The 16,800-nt window shown below is 34.0% G+C and overlaps 1 protein-coding gene across 6 annotated transcripts in view; it reads left to right on the plus strand.

The window, feature by feature from the left end:
• The window catches only part of LOC148600679 (uncharacterized), a 103,395-nt gene that overhangs the window by 58,559 nt on the left and 28,036 nt on the right, over positions 1-16,800 (plus strand). Inside the window, exon 1 of one of the 6 annotated variants that reach the window (XM_088555722.1) lies at positions 1,102-1,155. The exons of 4 other annotated variants lie outside the window; for them this stretch is intronic. In XM_088555722.1, coding sequence (XP_088411848.1) covers positions 1,117-1,155 — 39 coding nt within the window. In that variant the 5' untranslated portion in view covers positions 1,102-1,116. Of the gene's footprint in view, positions 1-1,101; positions 1,156-8,948; positions 9,091-16,800 lie in introns of those variants that run through there. One more of the 6 variants, XM_088555721.1, reaches the window with a different exon arrangement.

Consider the following 16,800-nt stretch of genomic DNA (forward strand, 5'->3'; position numbering starts at 1 on the left):
ATAAGCGACTTAAAAACGTACAGTGTTTGGAATTTATATAAACGTGTTTAAATATTATGAACCAATTCGTTATTCAAAGTGATTAAGAACGAATCCAATCTGTCGTTAGTAATTGTGTTGAACTGAATCCGTTTTTCGATTTTAATTTGTTTCAATTTTACTGCGGGGGTGTCGATGAGCATGCGTGGTTTTTGTGATAGCTAGGTAAAGTTCGCGATATATCGAAAGTATATATTGGGTATGCACAAGACCATTCTGCAGTTAATACATCTTTTGATCCAGACATTGTAGTAAGATCATAATAAGACATGCAAATTGGGGTTTTCATCACCAAGAGGTACATCAAATTTGGCATTACATCATATATGATAGCTTGATTGGTATATATAATGCAAAAATGCAAAAACATTATATGTGGCTTCTGAAATAAAATCAGTTGCCTTTCCACTATGATGATTTTAGTGGGAAACTGTATACCTGTTTATTTTGTCTTGACTTAGTTATCCCTATTGTCTTACACTATCCAGCATTTCCTTCCCAAACTAATAATTCATATACAAGCAGACTGTGCAGATCCCGGATGTAGTCTCAACCAGGCTAATTGAATGTTTTTACTTCAATAAATTTAATCTCAGATACAAAGACAATAAAACAAATTCCCAGTCATTAAAACACTGATAGATTGTTAAATACGATCTGAGATTTTATATGCATTCACTATGAAGCAAATAATTATACCTTGTATTGTCATATAGAAACGCTCTTGTAAATTATTTCCAACGTTGGAATCCGACAGTATCATTCGATGACAATTTTCTTTGTACTAATTAAATAGAGTACACAATTTTCCTAAGGTATCAAGAAAATTAATATTGATTGGAAAGGAGAGAACTCGGATTACAAATAGCAAGAACTGACAATAACGGCTTAACAATACGGCACCCTAGCGTGTAATAATATAGACATTATTCCTCAACACGGAGGGGTATATCCTGACTATAGAACTTCTGTTTTGTTTTACAGAGGTGATTTTTCTAATTTCTCTTTTTGTGATACAGTGTCAATACACGTGATTTTGGAATCTGTTTGTTATCTGAACAGTTTAAGAGAAGAAAAATGTTGTTGAAATATTTCTGGTATTGTTACGTGATAGTGGTAAGTAACTATATATAATTATTATGATCTATATGTACATGAATGTATAAACAAAAAAAACAAAAAACGGATCGGGAAGTTGGTGTTAGAATTGCTTTTTTCCTGATTTTTTTAATTCACTGTTGCGAGGGTGAGCTCAGTGTGGAACCTTTATTCATTCTTAATTCCGTACCGGAAGTCAAATACCATCACATAAATTGACAGGCTTTAGTTTGCATTTTTATCCTTTTAATATTTCTTTATGACTTTATAGCTGATCTGATCAGAAAGAAAGAATATCGTTTGGCTAGATCCTTCAATCTCAGTTTCCGCTATATAGATGACGTATTATCTTTAAACAATCCTAATTTCGGAGATTTGATACATCGCATCTACCCAAAAGAACTTGAGATGAAGTCAGCCTCATATCTTGACCTACACTTATAAATCGATGGTAAAGGAAAACTATTGACCAAACTTTACGACAAACGTGATGACTTTTCATTCAGAATTGTCAACTTTCCTTTCATCTGTGGCAACATCCGTTCGGCTCCTGCGTATGGAGTGTTCATATCACAATTCATACGTTATGCCAGAGCTTGCCGAAACTACGCAGACTTTTTGTTTCGCGCTAGAACTCTAACAAATAGGCTTCTGGAACAGGGTTATGTTGCTACAAGATTGAAGTTATCACTACAGAACTACAGAAGTTTTATTGTCGTTATCATGAACTCGTGGATCGTTATGGTGTATCCATCAGCACCATGAAAACTGACTTATTCAACGGGTCATAGTTTTCCTTCCCTCGTTTGTCTACCCCGGACTTGACTTTTTATGAGCAACTCGGCGGGTGTTTTTAGAAAAGCAGAGGACGCTTACCCTACCGGTGCACCTGGTCCATGCTCCCAATTTTTAGTGGAGTCCGAGTTGATCATTTACTTTTGTTACCTGCATGTATGATTTTAGTTACTGTATGTGCTTTGTTGTGTATGTCTGTTTTCCATGTCGGGTCGTTGTCCCTGGATTACATTCGTTTGATTACCGCTATGGCCTTGGTTTCCTTGATTACTCTTCCACCGTTTATAGTCTATTTACGAATCAGGTGTTTGTGACATCCTTAAAATACCACGAAACGTTATATGAGAAAAATATTAAAACAAAATTCATCCTTAAAAAATGATGATATACGACATTCTCATATTTATTTTGGTGAGGGAGCAACCATTTGAGTTTAATTTGGGTGGACTTGGATCGAATTTTGTGTCCTGTATTTTTTTAGTGCTGTTATTGACATGACTTTTTATGCTTTTTTTTTTCTAGCCCGTCCTGCATTTACCCAATTGTTCATCCTGTATTTGTAACCATATATCATGGACCTGCCTTTTATTTAAAATTTGATCCAACCCCCATAAATACTAAATATGTGATTTCGTATAACGTGTACCTTGTACATGCAGCTTATGGATTTCGACTTTTTTGTAAAATTTGAAGATTGAGAATGCAGCCGCGTTGTTGCTGTAAACTACGGTTATATGCACATGCATGTGTTTAAATACTCGACTTTTATTCTGGGTATTGTCACCTGCTAAACTCAATTTCTACTTTAGAACACCGACTTTCCAGTTTGGCTTTGCGACTAGCTCAAAAGGTAGTGTTACCCAAAATATATATGTTGTTAATAAGTTTATCGTTCGAAAAGTTCAGTGGGGACACCATGCATCGTTAACTGATATAATTGTTAGTTTCCAATCTGACAAAGGTACATGTATTCATTTGTTAATTGTCAGCTTCACCTCTCACAAAGACATTCTTTCGTTCATTGTCAGCTTCCAATATGATGACAAAGGAATTCATTTTTTGCAGGGGGTGATTTTACTCGTCTTTGCGTGTACATTGTAAGTTGGTGTATTGTGTTCTTGGTATTCTTAGCGTTTTGTATTTTACGGATTTCTTCCTTCAGTATATTGTTCATTGAAGGGTACTAAATATACAACCATCCTGCCATAATTTCATTCAATAATAAAAAAAAACGTCGTTTAATTGGTACTCGTTATCTTATTTAAATGGTAATTTTTTTGTCTTCCATTGGGTTTTGTATTTCTTGTAAGATGGTTATGTATATTGAAATATGTACATTTTATTGTGGGTGACAACGGCACGAACACAAGATCACGTGTTAATTAGAAATATTCACTGTCGAGAATATTTAGAGGGGGATTCTACAGCAGGCGATCAAACACTACTTCCATAGTTAGAAAAAAAACCTTCTTTTCCCTGACTTCCGCAACACTTGAATTACATTACAACCACGGGCGGATTCAGGATTTTAGATTGGGGGGAGTAAAGTAAATAAAAACTTTAGGTTATTTTTTTTAATATTCTTCTACAGTAGGTGCAATGTAGATATCTTTTGTAGTAAAATTAACGAGAAATTAATGTTTCAACCTAAAACTGCCTAAATCTACCCCTGACAACCCATGCTTTGCAAATTTTAAAGGGGAGTACGCCCGCTACGCCCCCGCCTGAATCCGCCCCTGACATCTTTCACTTGATCAATCTTTAAAAGAAAACGCTTATTTGGGATGTAAACATTTGACAAGTAACAAACATATAGCCTTTACTTAATGGAAGAAAACGACCTCTGTAATAGCTCATAGATTATCCTAACTTACAAATGTCAAGAGAAAAGTGACAATATGACGCCATTTTGAAACCTAACCAATATTTAAAGCGCTTCAAAGACCTAGATGTGCTATTACAGGCGATCTCTCTCGCTATTATGGAACTATTATCCCTCAGAAATACAAGGTCTTTTCACTAGTATCGTAATTTACTTGTCAGTTTCAAACAGCTTCAGACACTTATAGAATTGATAATGGCAGAATACAAAACAGCAAGTTATTCCTATAATTACAGGAAATCAAAATGATATGCTAGGAAATGTTGAAGCTACAAGGACTTATACTGCTGTCTGTCTATAAAGCTGCAAATACACTTAAGTTCAGAATCACTTTTTCATGATATATATTTCAGCTGTGCGTTTTGCCTTTCGAACGCAGTCCACACTTCCGGTCAAAAGTCGGTTAAAGCTCGAACATTGTCTGGAGCAAGTTTTTTTAGTGTACAACGTACCTAATTGCCAAACAGGCATTATTAAAGCCAATCGACATTATTGATTCAACAAATTAAAATTTAAAAGAATATTCATTGCAATCTAGAAATCAGTTGATTTATGACGAATTCATCACCGTGTCGCATGTCTTCTTTTTAGTGTTTCAACAGAAATCGTAGTAGTTGTAATACCAATGTCACATCAGAATTTATCGCCCGGGAGCGAAAGCAAAATATAAAGAAGAAAGTTGAGAAATCAAACTCATTTAAATGGAAGGACTTGACAATAGTAATGATGAATGCTTCCCGCAACATTTGCCGTAGTAATTACACAGCTTATTGTCAGGAGAATACATTAAACACGGTTTTAACAGCACGATCAATACTGAAAAAACCATTGTAACTTATTTGAATTCTATCATTAACAACATTGTAAGGCTTGTATTATCATTTTGGGAATATTGCATTAATTCTACAAGCATAAAATGTCATGTTTTTTTTTCTAATAGAAATTAGATCGCCTGAACACGGGCTTGCAAATGTGTGCCAACATTACATATTGTTTATGAATCTAAATATTATGTTCAATAAAGGCAGTTTTTACAAATGTTTAAAATGTATAAAAACTGGAAAAAACAGACTTTATGTTATACATGTATACATGTATATAATTGTTCACACTCTGATCGAGAAATTTGTAAAATGGGGGTTAATTCCAATCTATAAATGTGTACTTGCAGGCTATCATTTGCTAATTTTTGTCCATCTTTTGCACACTGTTAAAAAAAGCGGGAAATCTTAACTCTCGAACTCCCCCCTCTCTCCTTTCCTACATCCGCTACTGAACAGGTGGTTTATTCCTCTCTTGTTGTTTTCTGATTAAGAATTGGTACGGTTTAAATGCGTTATAATGAATTATTTTTTATCTGCTTTATAAATAATATACACATGTAGGATAGTGGAAATGCATACAATCATTTGATAAAATACTCTGAGTGTAATTCTTTAACTTATAAATAACTAATTAGTATTGTTTCGTGTATTACCCTTGATTGCTAAGCGAATGTTTTAGGGTGTTTGGTCGAGTTTAATCCTTTATCAACCATCATGTTTAGGGCGACCATATATCAAAGGCTAGTATATCCGTTAGTTCTTTACCCTACCTGTCTGTTAAACTAGTTCAGTGTATACAGTTCTACGGCGCCAATCAATAAAAATAAACCAGATTCATGGAGGGAAATTGAACATTTGTTTTATTTTGGAGAAGCCAATGATTGTCAGGATTTGTTTTAAATACAGAACCATCAATCTAAAGTTTGCTCAAACGTAAATTAGATATTCTTCTTGATTACTTTTCATCTCAAGTTTCTACAAAACGCATCAAAGACGATGATTGCAGAGAAATACCATTACTGAAATAAATTAAAACGTTGATCTGAGAGAAAAAATGGCGTTAGGTTGCGTTCGAAGAAGTTCTCGGAAATCTCCTTCTTTGACAATTCAATTATATCGCCAACATCGGTCTATAAGAGAATAGATACACTATTATAGTTACATGATAGCATCTAAAATCGATTCTTCTAAGACATGGAAGAGTTTTATTTCATCTTCAACTCTTTTCATTTCCGTACTTACTAAATAATTTATAGAAAAAATCCCAACAAAGGAACGGTAAAACTAACGACGGATATATCATATCCAGGAGCAGGTGTTCCGAACGACTCCGGCTTCAATAAACCAAGCTCAATATCAGAGGCATTAATGTTTATCGTAGCACTTAAGGAAATAATTGAACTTATTATATTGGTTTTTTTAGATAAGTAGCAATATTCCCTTAAGACGTAAAAAACTCTAGATTGAAATAAGGACTTTAAATGTTGTCTTATACTCATTATTTAGGTTGTCATGGCTATGATTTGATTCTTATCTGCGTCTTCCTAATCGTAGTTTTTGTTCTAATAGTTTATTAATATTGGCATGTTTTTCGCCTCACACAGTTTGATGTATCTTAAATTAACTAATGTGAAGCTAGCCAGCAATTTCGGATATCTAGCAATTCTCAGCGAGCAGTTTATCAGAAGGTGCATTCGACAAACCAACTACAATCATATTTTTTTTTCCATTTCTGAAATTTAGCTCAATACTACATTTTGTACCACTGTTTAGCAATAATTAAGGTAGATCATATACGTTCTACGTTACGCGAGGTATACCCCATCAAGTACCAGTAATTAAGGTAGATCATATACGTTCTACGTTACGCGAGGTATACCCCATCAAGTGCCAATAATTAAGGTAGATCATATACGTTCTACGTTACGCGAGGTATACCCCATCAAGTGCCAATAAATAAGGTAGATCATATACGTTCTACGTTACGCGAGGTATACCCCATCAAGTGCCAATAATTAAGGTAAATCAGGAGTACCACTTAGCCACGTGATCTATCATAAACAATATGATATTTAAATGATCATTTCTAACTTCAATCTCGACAATCCGAAAATCAGGAACTCTTTGCATCCATTCGATGACTCCCTCCTACCCTAACTTTATGACTCGGAGACGCTGATGTGGATTATTATATTTAAAAATCCCAAGTACGCACATTTGTTTGGACCTTATATTTGTTTAAAACCCTATACATGTACATGTATGTACTGACTATACGACATCACCTATACTCCCTTTTCGAATCTCAGACCCTATGCCAAACAAATTTGGTAGTTCGGTGATTGTGTATTACATATTTCTTATTATTAAATGTACGTTCCCTTACGAGGGTATAATTATTATGATATTTAAAGGTTACATATTTAAAAGATTACATCATTCCCGAAATATAGTGTGGGATGAATAAATATTATTGTAAGAATAAGACCCATAAAATTACTGTCCGGTAGCTTAAGCCGATTATCAGAAGTGCGATCGCAACTGTAGAGTGTGGGGGATTTACACGCCAATATACCCGTATTTGCACGTACTGTTTTAGAAGGAAACTGTTTTCATAATTATGTTTGTTTGTCTGTTTATTTTTGTATTTTATTGATTAATTTACTTTGTTGTTATTTCGTGCACGGTTTTATATTTTGTTGTTTTGTCTGCACGTTTTACATGTACACGTATGTAATTGTTTGTAGTATGTCAAGATTGTTCAAATTCAAATAATCGTTATTTCTCCATGAATCATTTACACGTGCGGTGCCGTATCAAAACGTCATTTTTCCATGAATCATTTACACGTGCGGTGCCGTATCAAAACGTCATTTTTCCATGTGTCATTTACACGTGCGGTGCCGTATCAACACGTCATTTCTCCATGAATCACGTGTGGTGCCGTATCAATACGTCATTTCTCCATGAATCATTTACACGTGCGATGCCGTATCAATACATGTTATATACTTACCATCAATTCAGGTGTCAAACTTATAATCAAAGTTAAAATCATTCACAAATACATGTATCCCTCTTATATAAGAATAAATATTTAGATGTCATACAGTGCTACAGGATGAACGGACAATCCATGTGGTGATACGAGTACATGTATGATAGACCTGAAGCTACATGTAACACTTAAAACGACATAACTATTAGATTACTGGTCAGATATCACACAATAGATCTTTATACTATAATTGTCAACTTTTGATAAATTACAAAAATACATTGAAACAAATATATTCGATTTTTATCATTAAATCGCGTGTTCAAACTCTACAGGGGTATACACATATACAAACATGAATTGTGCATGTACATGCATGCAAGTGGCATATTCTTGAACACAGACGACAGTTGTTACTTTTCATTAGTTGTGTTGCTAGGTTTTATTTATTTTCTCATTAATACATGTCTGTGTGGTCTTGTGTGGTTTTCTTTATTCTATTCTTGCGTTATCGCGTCTTGATAAATTATTGAGTTTTTAGCTGAAACTTGTTCGACATGATCCAAAATTTTAATGTAGATTTTCTCGTGAAAAAACACAATTTTACACCCAATTACAGATTGCAACAGCTCATGATTTATCAGTAACAGAAGCATTTTATTTTTTGTTTGTTTAACTACTATCATGGTTTCTACCACCATAAGATGGTCATTACTTTCTTTGCTTGGTCATCATGTAAATGCCTGGTTCTTACACAGTCCATTATAGAAGTGGTCTATTTATTCAAGTTACTCCATTGCCATACTCCGTTACGGTTTTCCATTATTTGTCCAATACAAATATTTCAGTAACGTTACGTAATTAAAGACCTTCTGGACAAGGTCATCTCCAATTTCAAGTGTAAACAGTGTGTCTGATCCCGGATTACAACATTCTGGATAAGTGAACATGTCCTAATCCCCCATAACGAGGTCCAACACAAACATTTTTTCTATAATAATACGTATTTAAACAGAATTTGTGCGTTTCCGATCGAATTAGTCAACGCCTCAATTAGAAAATCGAAAATTTAAACATCTCGATTAGGTTTAGTGGTCCGCGAAAATGTGCCCTTAAGCTTCAAACATTTTATATACTCATTAGAGTTAGGGAGTAATATATTTCTCACATAATGAGGTTTTTATAGTCATATTAGGATCGCCGAACCCTTGTTTGGTTCAATATACATTTCATAACAACATCCAATATTGGAGTTAGAATTGGTTGTGTGACTCTTACACTTTATCACCTGGCTAGAATTTGATTAAGAAATTTCCTTTACCTGTCGACTTTGATAAAACAAGAATTTGGTGAAAATATTTTGTGTGTGCATAAAAGGATACAGTCAAGATAAAGTCTGGATTAGATCTGAAATGAGTTTCACCACGGAAGGGAGGACTCCCAAGAAAGTACCGGTGAGTTCGAATTTTCATTCTATTGGAATCAATAATCTTTATTTTTGATTATGTATATATGTAAAAATTTTCGTGTGTGGTGGAATTTGTTCGAAATAAGTTTAGCTTCATCAGTAGAATGCGAGTACAAACCTGTCCTTACTGGACACTCATAAGCCAGACAAATATCTGAACCAATGGTATTCTAACGTATGTTAGAAGTAGTTTCTGTGTATATCAATCTAAGCAAAGCAAGCACCTGTACATATCAGTCTAAGCAAAATGAGCACCTGCTCATATCTGAACGCAACAAAATCGCGAACCAAGCAAAGATTATGTTTACACAGGTCCACTGTTATGTATTGCAATACTACAGAAACTTCACAACGGTTTGTAGAGCACGTGTATCTTCTCCCAAATCTTAAAAAAAACTTTAAATGATCATGCAGGGACGGATCGGAAAAGGGGGGTCTTGAAAAAAATTTGTTACTTGCGTGTAAATATGAACAGAAATAATGAGCAAAAAATAGCTAAAACCCCCCTTCAAATTTCTCGATCCACCATTGCATTGGTTTTGTTCTAATGTATCTATAACGTAAAAGACTTAGCCTAACCGAATCAATAGTTTTATAAATTGTGATCGAATAAGAATATCTAAATTTTCGTCCCGTGTGTCCATTTGTTGGTAGAGTTCTACACGAACAATACCGTCTGTTTGCTCCTTGTCTAGACTTCATGTTCTTTATGTGTAACACGAGACATATTATCACTGTATAAAGAAGTAGATATGATTCCAGACTGAACAGTTTCAATATGGTACACTATCCATACATGTTGCTCTTAAATTTTTAATTTGATTCTGTTTTTTCAGCAGTTGTTTTTTTTATATGATCGAAGGTAAAAAGAAATAAACATGGTATCGGAGTAAAAGAGAAATGCATTTTTAAGTTCATATCTAGTCATCAGCATTTTTCGTTCCGTTCGGCTGTTTAATAAAACCAATCATTTTGCTGCTATTTACGTAATAAAAATCTACCAGAAGAGAATGTGTTAATTTAGATATACCCGTTAAGCCTGTCACGGCCAAATTTTGACAGGTTAGACAGCTGTTTAATACTATCACGACCCAGTTTTAACAATTTAAGCAAACCCGGTTAGGACAGTCATGGTCCAGGAAGGGAACCAAGATTCTAGTGGAAATAAAAAAAAAACTGTAGAATGTAGAATCCAGGGACAAAGACCAGACATGGAAAACAGACACACTCAACAAAGAACATAAAATAACCAAAATAATACATACAAAGTAATAGAAGTAAATGAGCAAGTCGGAGAGTTTAAGCATACCCGGTTAGGCTTGTCAAGACCCTGTTTTGACAGTATAAACATGCTATATTCCACGTAGACTAACCTTTGTGTATTCTGTCATTGTTGGGTCAGCTTTATTTTGATAAGAGATCTAATTTTGTGTATTGAGAATTGATTTTGGTGTCACGGTAGCCAAACTTTATGATAAATACCGAATAAAGATACGGGTATAAATTGTTTTGAAGAGTTTCGTATCCAAGCAGTTGAACATCTTACCCTTTACCTATAAATATATAGATCTGATTAAGCTACGGGACGAAATTTGAATATTTTTATTTGCAGAAAATGAAAATATACACCAACATTTTTGTTGTTGACGTGATAACATGTTCTTAACCAACACATTGTAGATTTACAATAGTTTTGAGGGGGCGTAGTGTGGAAGTATGGCAGATTTTTTATACTTACTTGGCTGTATCGAAGGTTCTCTTGCAAGCCACGCACTACACATTTATCGATGAAAGCAAGATAGAAGTCTTTCTTAGATCTAGAAAGCTGAAGATAATGATGGTAGATAACGGATGTAATTAAGATACTATCTACTCTCTTTCTAAAGAGGTATAAACTTTCTGTATCTCCATTCCTGGAGAGTCTCAGCTTTTTGTGAGAGTAAAGGTGTGTTTTTGTAGATTCTCTGTAGATTTATTACAAAACGCTTGTCTGACTTTATTGTACCTTTGTCAGGTGTTTGCGTAACCAGAAATCTTTGATAGGAAAACCAGAAGGTGTACTTTTATTTTTAAAGAAATCTCATTTCTCATTTTTAACGGTTTTCCACGTCTTTGTCCTATAAAATGTCTATTTCACTTTGAGATATGTTGTCCTTTGGCTTGCAGATTTCTTTGCTAGTTTTCATGTAATTTAAGCAAACAAGTTTCAATAATGAAGTTATTGGAGAGGTCTGGAGTTTGACAGGAAATGTTAAGTATGTTACTGCATACATGTATATGTATTTACGGCACTGAAGCAATAAGGGAAAATGATATTTTTTTATTTATCTGCTGTAACAAAAAAAAATTCAATTTCTGCTGGTTGGATTGTCAAAAGAAGAACTAAAATATAAATACAATTGAAAGCACATTAATATCAATACTAGGCGTCAAGTTTATCGAAGAAATAATTACATTACTCATAAAACATAATTGTAGTATCAAATTATAGTGATCGGGAAAACACGGAATGAGACGAGTTTTATTTCGTCTTATTCGGTAAACATTTTATAGAAAAATTGTTCTAACATGAGCCAAACACCATTACTATAGAAAAAGTACTGTTTTGCGTTTCCCCGCAAAATCTGAAAATTGTAACAATCGATAAAGTGCCTTGGTTTAATCACGATGCGCTTGTTTAACATAAATCTGTCTTTTGAATAGCCCTAGAAAAAGCAAATTTCCTTCTGACGTGAATTTATTGCCTGCTATTTACCGCCATTGACCCAAAGTCATAAATTGGAATCGGGAATAAAAGAAAGATTCTTAGTTGCTCGATAAAGGAAACGATTTTATTTTGCTTCTGATTAAATCGTACATGATTGATATTTCTGGCCCTTTAGAAATCTGCAACGAAGCGAAAGATGATACAAAACACAACATGCAGTATGTACATTAGGATTCCCAAAATGGCAGTCGGTGAATTGTACGCTTGGTCGAATTCACGGTCGCTTTATTATCAGTTGTTTGTTTTCTCCAATTAAATTGTTGCATGTCAACATCACATTCCAAGAACGAACTGGTGTCTTTTTCTAATATGGCCAGGGGTAAATTTCTAGTTTAAGAAAGTCTTGGCTTTCAGTATGAAGCCTGTTTTATTACGTATTTAAGTAATTTGAATTCAATATCATTCCTGAAAAAAAAACACACTTTGATGGTTGATGTCTGGTTTTATATTTTCTTGTTGGACTCTACACCCTGGTAGACGGGAGTGGCGACGGGGCGGTCTGTTTTTAAGTAATTAATGCATGCTCACGATCATGAAAAAAGGGGAACGGAAATTGTATAGTCTCCTTCCCATTAAATTTCGTGATTATCAATATTTGTTTTTACACATGCAATTTCCTTGACTGGTTTAATTTAAATTTTGGATCGAAATCGCATTTTTGAGTGACATACTCGAAACTCTTTTACCAAGCTAATCGTGACTATGAAAACACAAAACTTTATCTTCAGAAAATAAAATCAAGTTTAGTTCGAATTATTTGTTCAATTTATTTATATAATTCACTGTGTTCTTCATATAAAAAATAGAGCTCCAAAACACTTTCAAACCTTTACCTTGGCCTCCTTATTCATAATTCCTCTGCATTTTGAAAGAAGATCGTTACTTGTTTTCCTAATGTCTTTTTACAGTGAGGTTTACATCGAATATTTCTTCAAGTAAGGTGCTTCTCAGTAATTTCACTATAGATTTTGCGAATTCAGAACGTAGATGTACACCCCTCTTGCACTTTCCGACATACATGTAGGTGTACAGGTCAACATTTTAGTGCATAAATTTCCCCCCCTGACTTCGACGATACAAGAATTGATTAAATTATACTTTATTTCACCATTACATAGAGACACAAGTATATCTAAACCATTCTTTTTACTTTACGGCGCGAAACATTTCGTGAACACCATTAGCTTTTTATGACACATTTATGTTTTTAAATCTGAAATCTTTGTGTTTATGGTTGAGAAATCGAAAACTAGTCCTTATAGATTAAATGGCATACAAAACAAGTCATCACACCAACCATGTGACATCAACACAATGTGAAATAGAGACGTTCTCTGTGTTATCTTGATGGCCAGTCCAGACGCTTGAATCATTATATCTTAAAAATCATAATGAAATTTGGGATTGGACAAAACTACTCTTCACGTGACTGTATCACTTCATATATTTTACCTTCATCTAATCGGCATGTATGATCTGTTGTTGAGGAAGTTTCAGTTCCCGGTCTACTAAGTCCACGTGACTAAATTTCTCCATCGGGGTAACCTACAATGTATGAATGTATGTTGTATCCGAATGAGCATAACCGCCAGTGCGGACTTCGTACTAATTTTCCTGAGAATGGAATGGTTTTTAAAAAGAAAGTTTAACTGGGGCGGGGCATGCATACTGACAGCTCCTCCTTTCATCAAGCAGTGCCAATACAAATCAGGGTGCTACGCATAAGATCCTTGAATTAATTACACATTGGTCTTACTTTTGGGATTAAAGACATTTACCCCCTGTCCTTATATTTTTGTATTTTTTTATGTAGAACTACAGGTGTGAATTTAAAAGTGAAGGTATTCTAAAATTCTTCCAAAAACCTCAAAGCCTGCAGGTACTTACGCTTGCAGTATTATAGCACTTAGTATGATGTTTCTCTGTTACTTAATTAAACAAACTTTCTAGAATACGGCTGTTGCTAATAAAAACTACAAAAACATAAACATTCGGAGAATATAAAGATCCATGTAATGACGTGTAATGATAAACCACTATTTGTAAAAGCTGCTTCACCAATAAACTGTTTATATAACAATAAATAAAGACTTTAAGGATACGTTTTAATGTATATTCATGTCTTTTCTCCATTTTGAAGGTGCTTTAACTATATTTACATGTAGTATTTTTATCAATAAAGCAAAAATATATTCTGTTCATGACATGAGCCACTTGAAGAGATTTTACTGTACTGACGATAAAGTGTGCGTATTATAGGCATCGGTCAACGATTAAAAACAGTTTTTTTGTCAAAACTTTGGAGGTGGCCCATCAGTTGTGATAAAAAATCAGAATGTAGAGTAACCATTCCAATTTCCTCGGCCATACAGATGAGCGTTGACAGGAAGGATAACAGTTCAATCCATCTTACCTCTTTCCGTTCCTCCACTGGCCTCCCTTTTATTCAAGATGTCTTCTGTAACTTTTGGAGGAGAAGAGCTTGCTTACTTTACTCCCAGATCTCATACCCCTAAGTCCCACTTCCCGACTCTTCCACTTACTTGCCACCTCCAGGTCCGCCGGCTTTTTTTTGCATTATTATGTAAGAGCGGAATTAAATCTATTATTTTCAATGTTAAAAGAGTAATCAAGGGAACCAAGATTCTAGCATAATCAAAAGAATGTAATCAAGGGACAAATACCAGGCATGGAAAACAGACAATCACAATAAAGAATAATAAGAAATCAAAATACAAAATGTAACACATACAAAGTAACAGAAGTAAACTCGACAAAAATATTTTATATTTAAAACAGTCTACTCCAGACTGTATTGTATATGCTGAGCTGGGACGATATCCTTTAGAGGTAACAGCAAAGACTAAATTTTTGGAGTAGCTTAATAATAGGGAAAGACAACAAAATATCTAGTCTTTTGTACAAGATACTGTGTATTAACAACAAGTGGCTATCATTTATCAAAAACATTTTAGACAACTGTGGCGTGTCTTATTATTGGAATGTGCAATATGCAGACAAATGTGTTTCAAAATATATTGAACAGATTCTTAAAGATCAGTTTGCTCAATTGTGTTTATCTCAGATAAACGAATCACCAAAATGTCTTTGTTATAGAACATACGAAAAAATGTTCAATTTGAAAAATATCTTGAATTATTACCAGATAATTTGTTATTTACTCTATGCAAATTTAGATGCGGTAGTCAACGTTTGCCAATCGAGACGGGAAGGTGGCAAGGTGTTCCTAGGAACGAGAGACTGTGTCAACTTTGCGACTCGAGTGACATCGGTGACGAATTCCATTACATTCTATCTTGAAAATATTTTTCTTTAGTTAGAAAAAAATACTTCCTGAGTATTGTTGGAAAAATCTTAATATTTTTAAGTTTGATAATCTGTTCAACACAACAAATATTATAGATTTAGAAAATTGAAATTATGCAGATTTTTAAAGTTGATAAATATAAAAGTCAGTTCTCAGGATTCATCTTCTATATTTATTAATTTTTATACTTTAAACATATGCAGATAATTGTTATACATTATTGTATATGTGTTTCTCTTTAGCTGTGTAATATGTAGTTTATGAGAATAAAGTTAATTCATTCATTCATGCCTCCACTAAAAACTGGGAGCATGGACCAGTTGCACCGGTAGGGTAAGCGTCCTCTGCTTTACTAGAAACGCCCGACGAGTTGCTCATAAAAAGTCAAGTCCAGTGTGGACGAAAGGGGATAGGAAAACCATGACACGTTGAACAAATCAGCTTTCATGGTGCAGGTATTCAATGCCTTCATCATGTATTTTTTTGGGAGTTTTACTGCTATAGTCTCTGTCTCGTGGCCATTTCCCCCACAGCTACGGATTACTATATGCATGTACAAAATTGTTTTTGATTTGTACTTATTTCAAAAAGCATTAAAAATCGTCAATGATTAAACTTCCTTATTTTTCTCATGCAGACTATTAAAACAGTTCGAGTGGACCTTTTAACATTCTTCTGTGATAGACAATCAAGATTGATTGTGAAAGAGCAAATATCATGGATCGCGACTCAAAAATATCTATCTGTAGATCAGATCCTAATGAAAACAAATTATATCATCTATCCCTAGACAGAAACTATAATTATAACCCGAAATCGATAAAAATCAGTGATTTTATTGTTTACACGGAATGTTTACTTATCCGTCACCGAATAAGTTTTATATGATATTTTAATGATGTTACAATGTTACATCTCTATCTCTATAGAATGCAATTAATTTAAAGGTATTCCCTAATATGATGACTAAAAAATGTGTTTTATCATGATTGGTTTCCATATTTGCCATGGTTACTCTGGTGTAGAATTCATAATGTTTTATGTAATCAGTCCTTTTCACAAAAAGTCGTATATGAAAAATTAGTCGTAAGTTATGACGTCACTGTAATTAAATTTAAAATGACGTCATAACTTAAGACGTCTTATTTTACAGTTACGACTTATTTGTGAAAAAGGACAGCATATTTTTATCACAATAGTGTTTCTAGCACATTCAACCTCAATTGTTTTATTTGTCAAGTTGCAACCTTAATTAAGTAATCCATATAGACAGTTCGCCAGCTTATCTCTCCCTCTTTCCCCCCATCAGCTGATCACTAATCCATACAGACAGTCCGTCAGCTTATCTCTCTCTTTCTCCCCGCATCTACTGATCATTGTTCCATACAAAAAATGTTGTCAGTCTTTCTTCCCTGACAGATGCTACTTCTAAATACTTAGCTAAGTAATTGATGTAGACAACCCTACAATCAGTAACGTTTATGCCTCATTGACCTCTTATTGGATTTGTCTAGAACTTCCATTAGATTACTGCTGATATCTTGATAAATGTTTCCCACCTTTTGGATAACATGCTTTTTGTAAAATTCATTATTGTATTG

This window comes from Perna viridis, chromosome 12 (assembly GCF_037379345.1).
Source record: "Perna viridis isolate PV_CMFRI_1.1 ecotype Kerala chromosome 12, ASM3737934v1, whole genome shotgun sequence".
NCBI classification, from domain to species: Eukaryota; Metazoa; Mollusca; class Bivalvia; order Mytilida; family Mytilidae; genus Perna; species Perna viridis.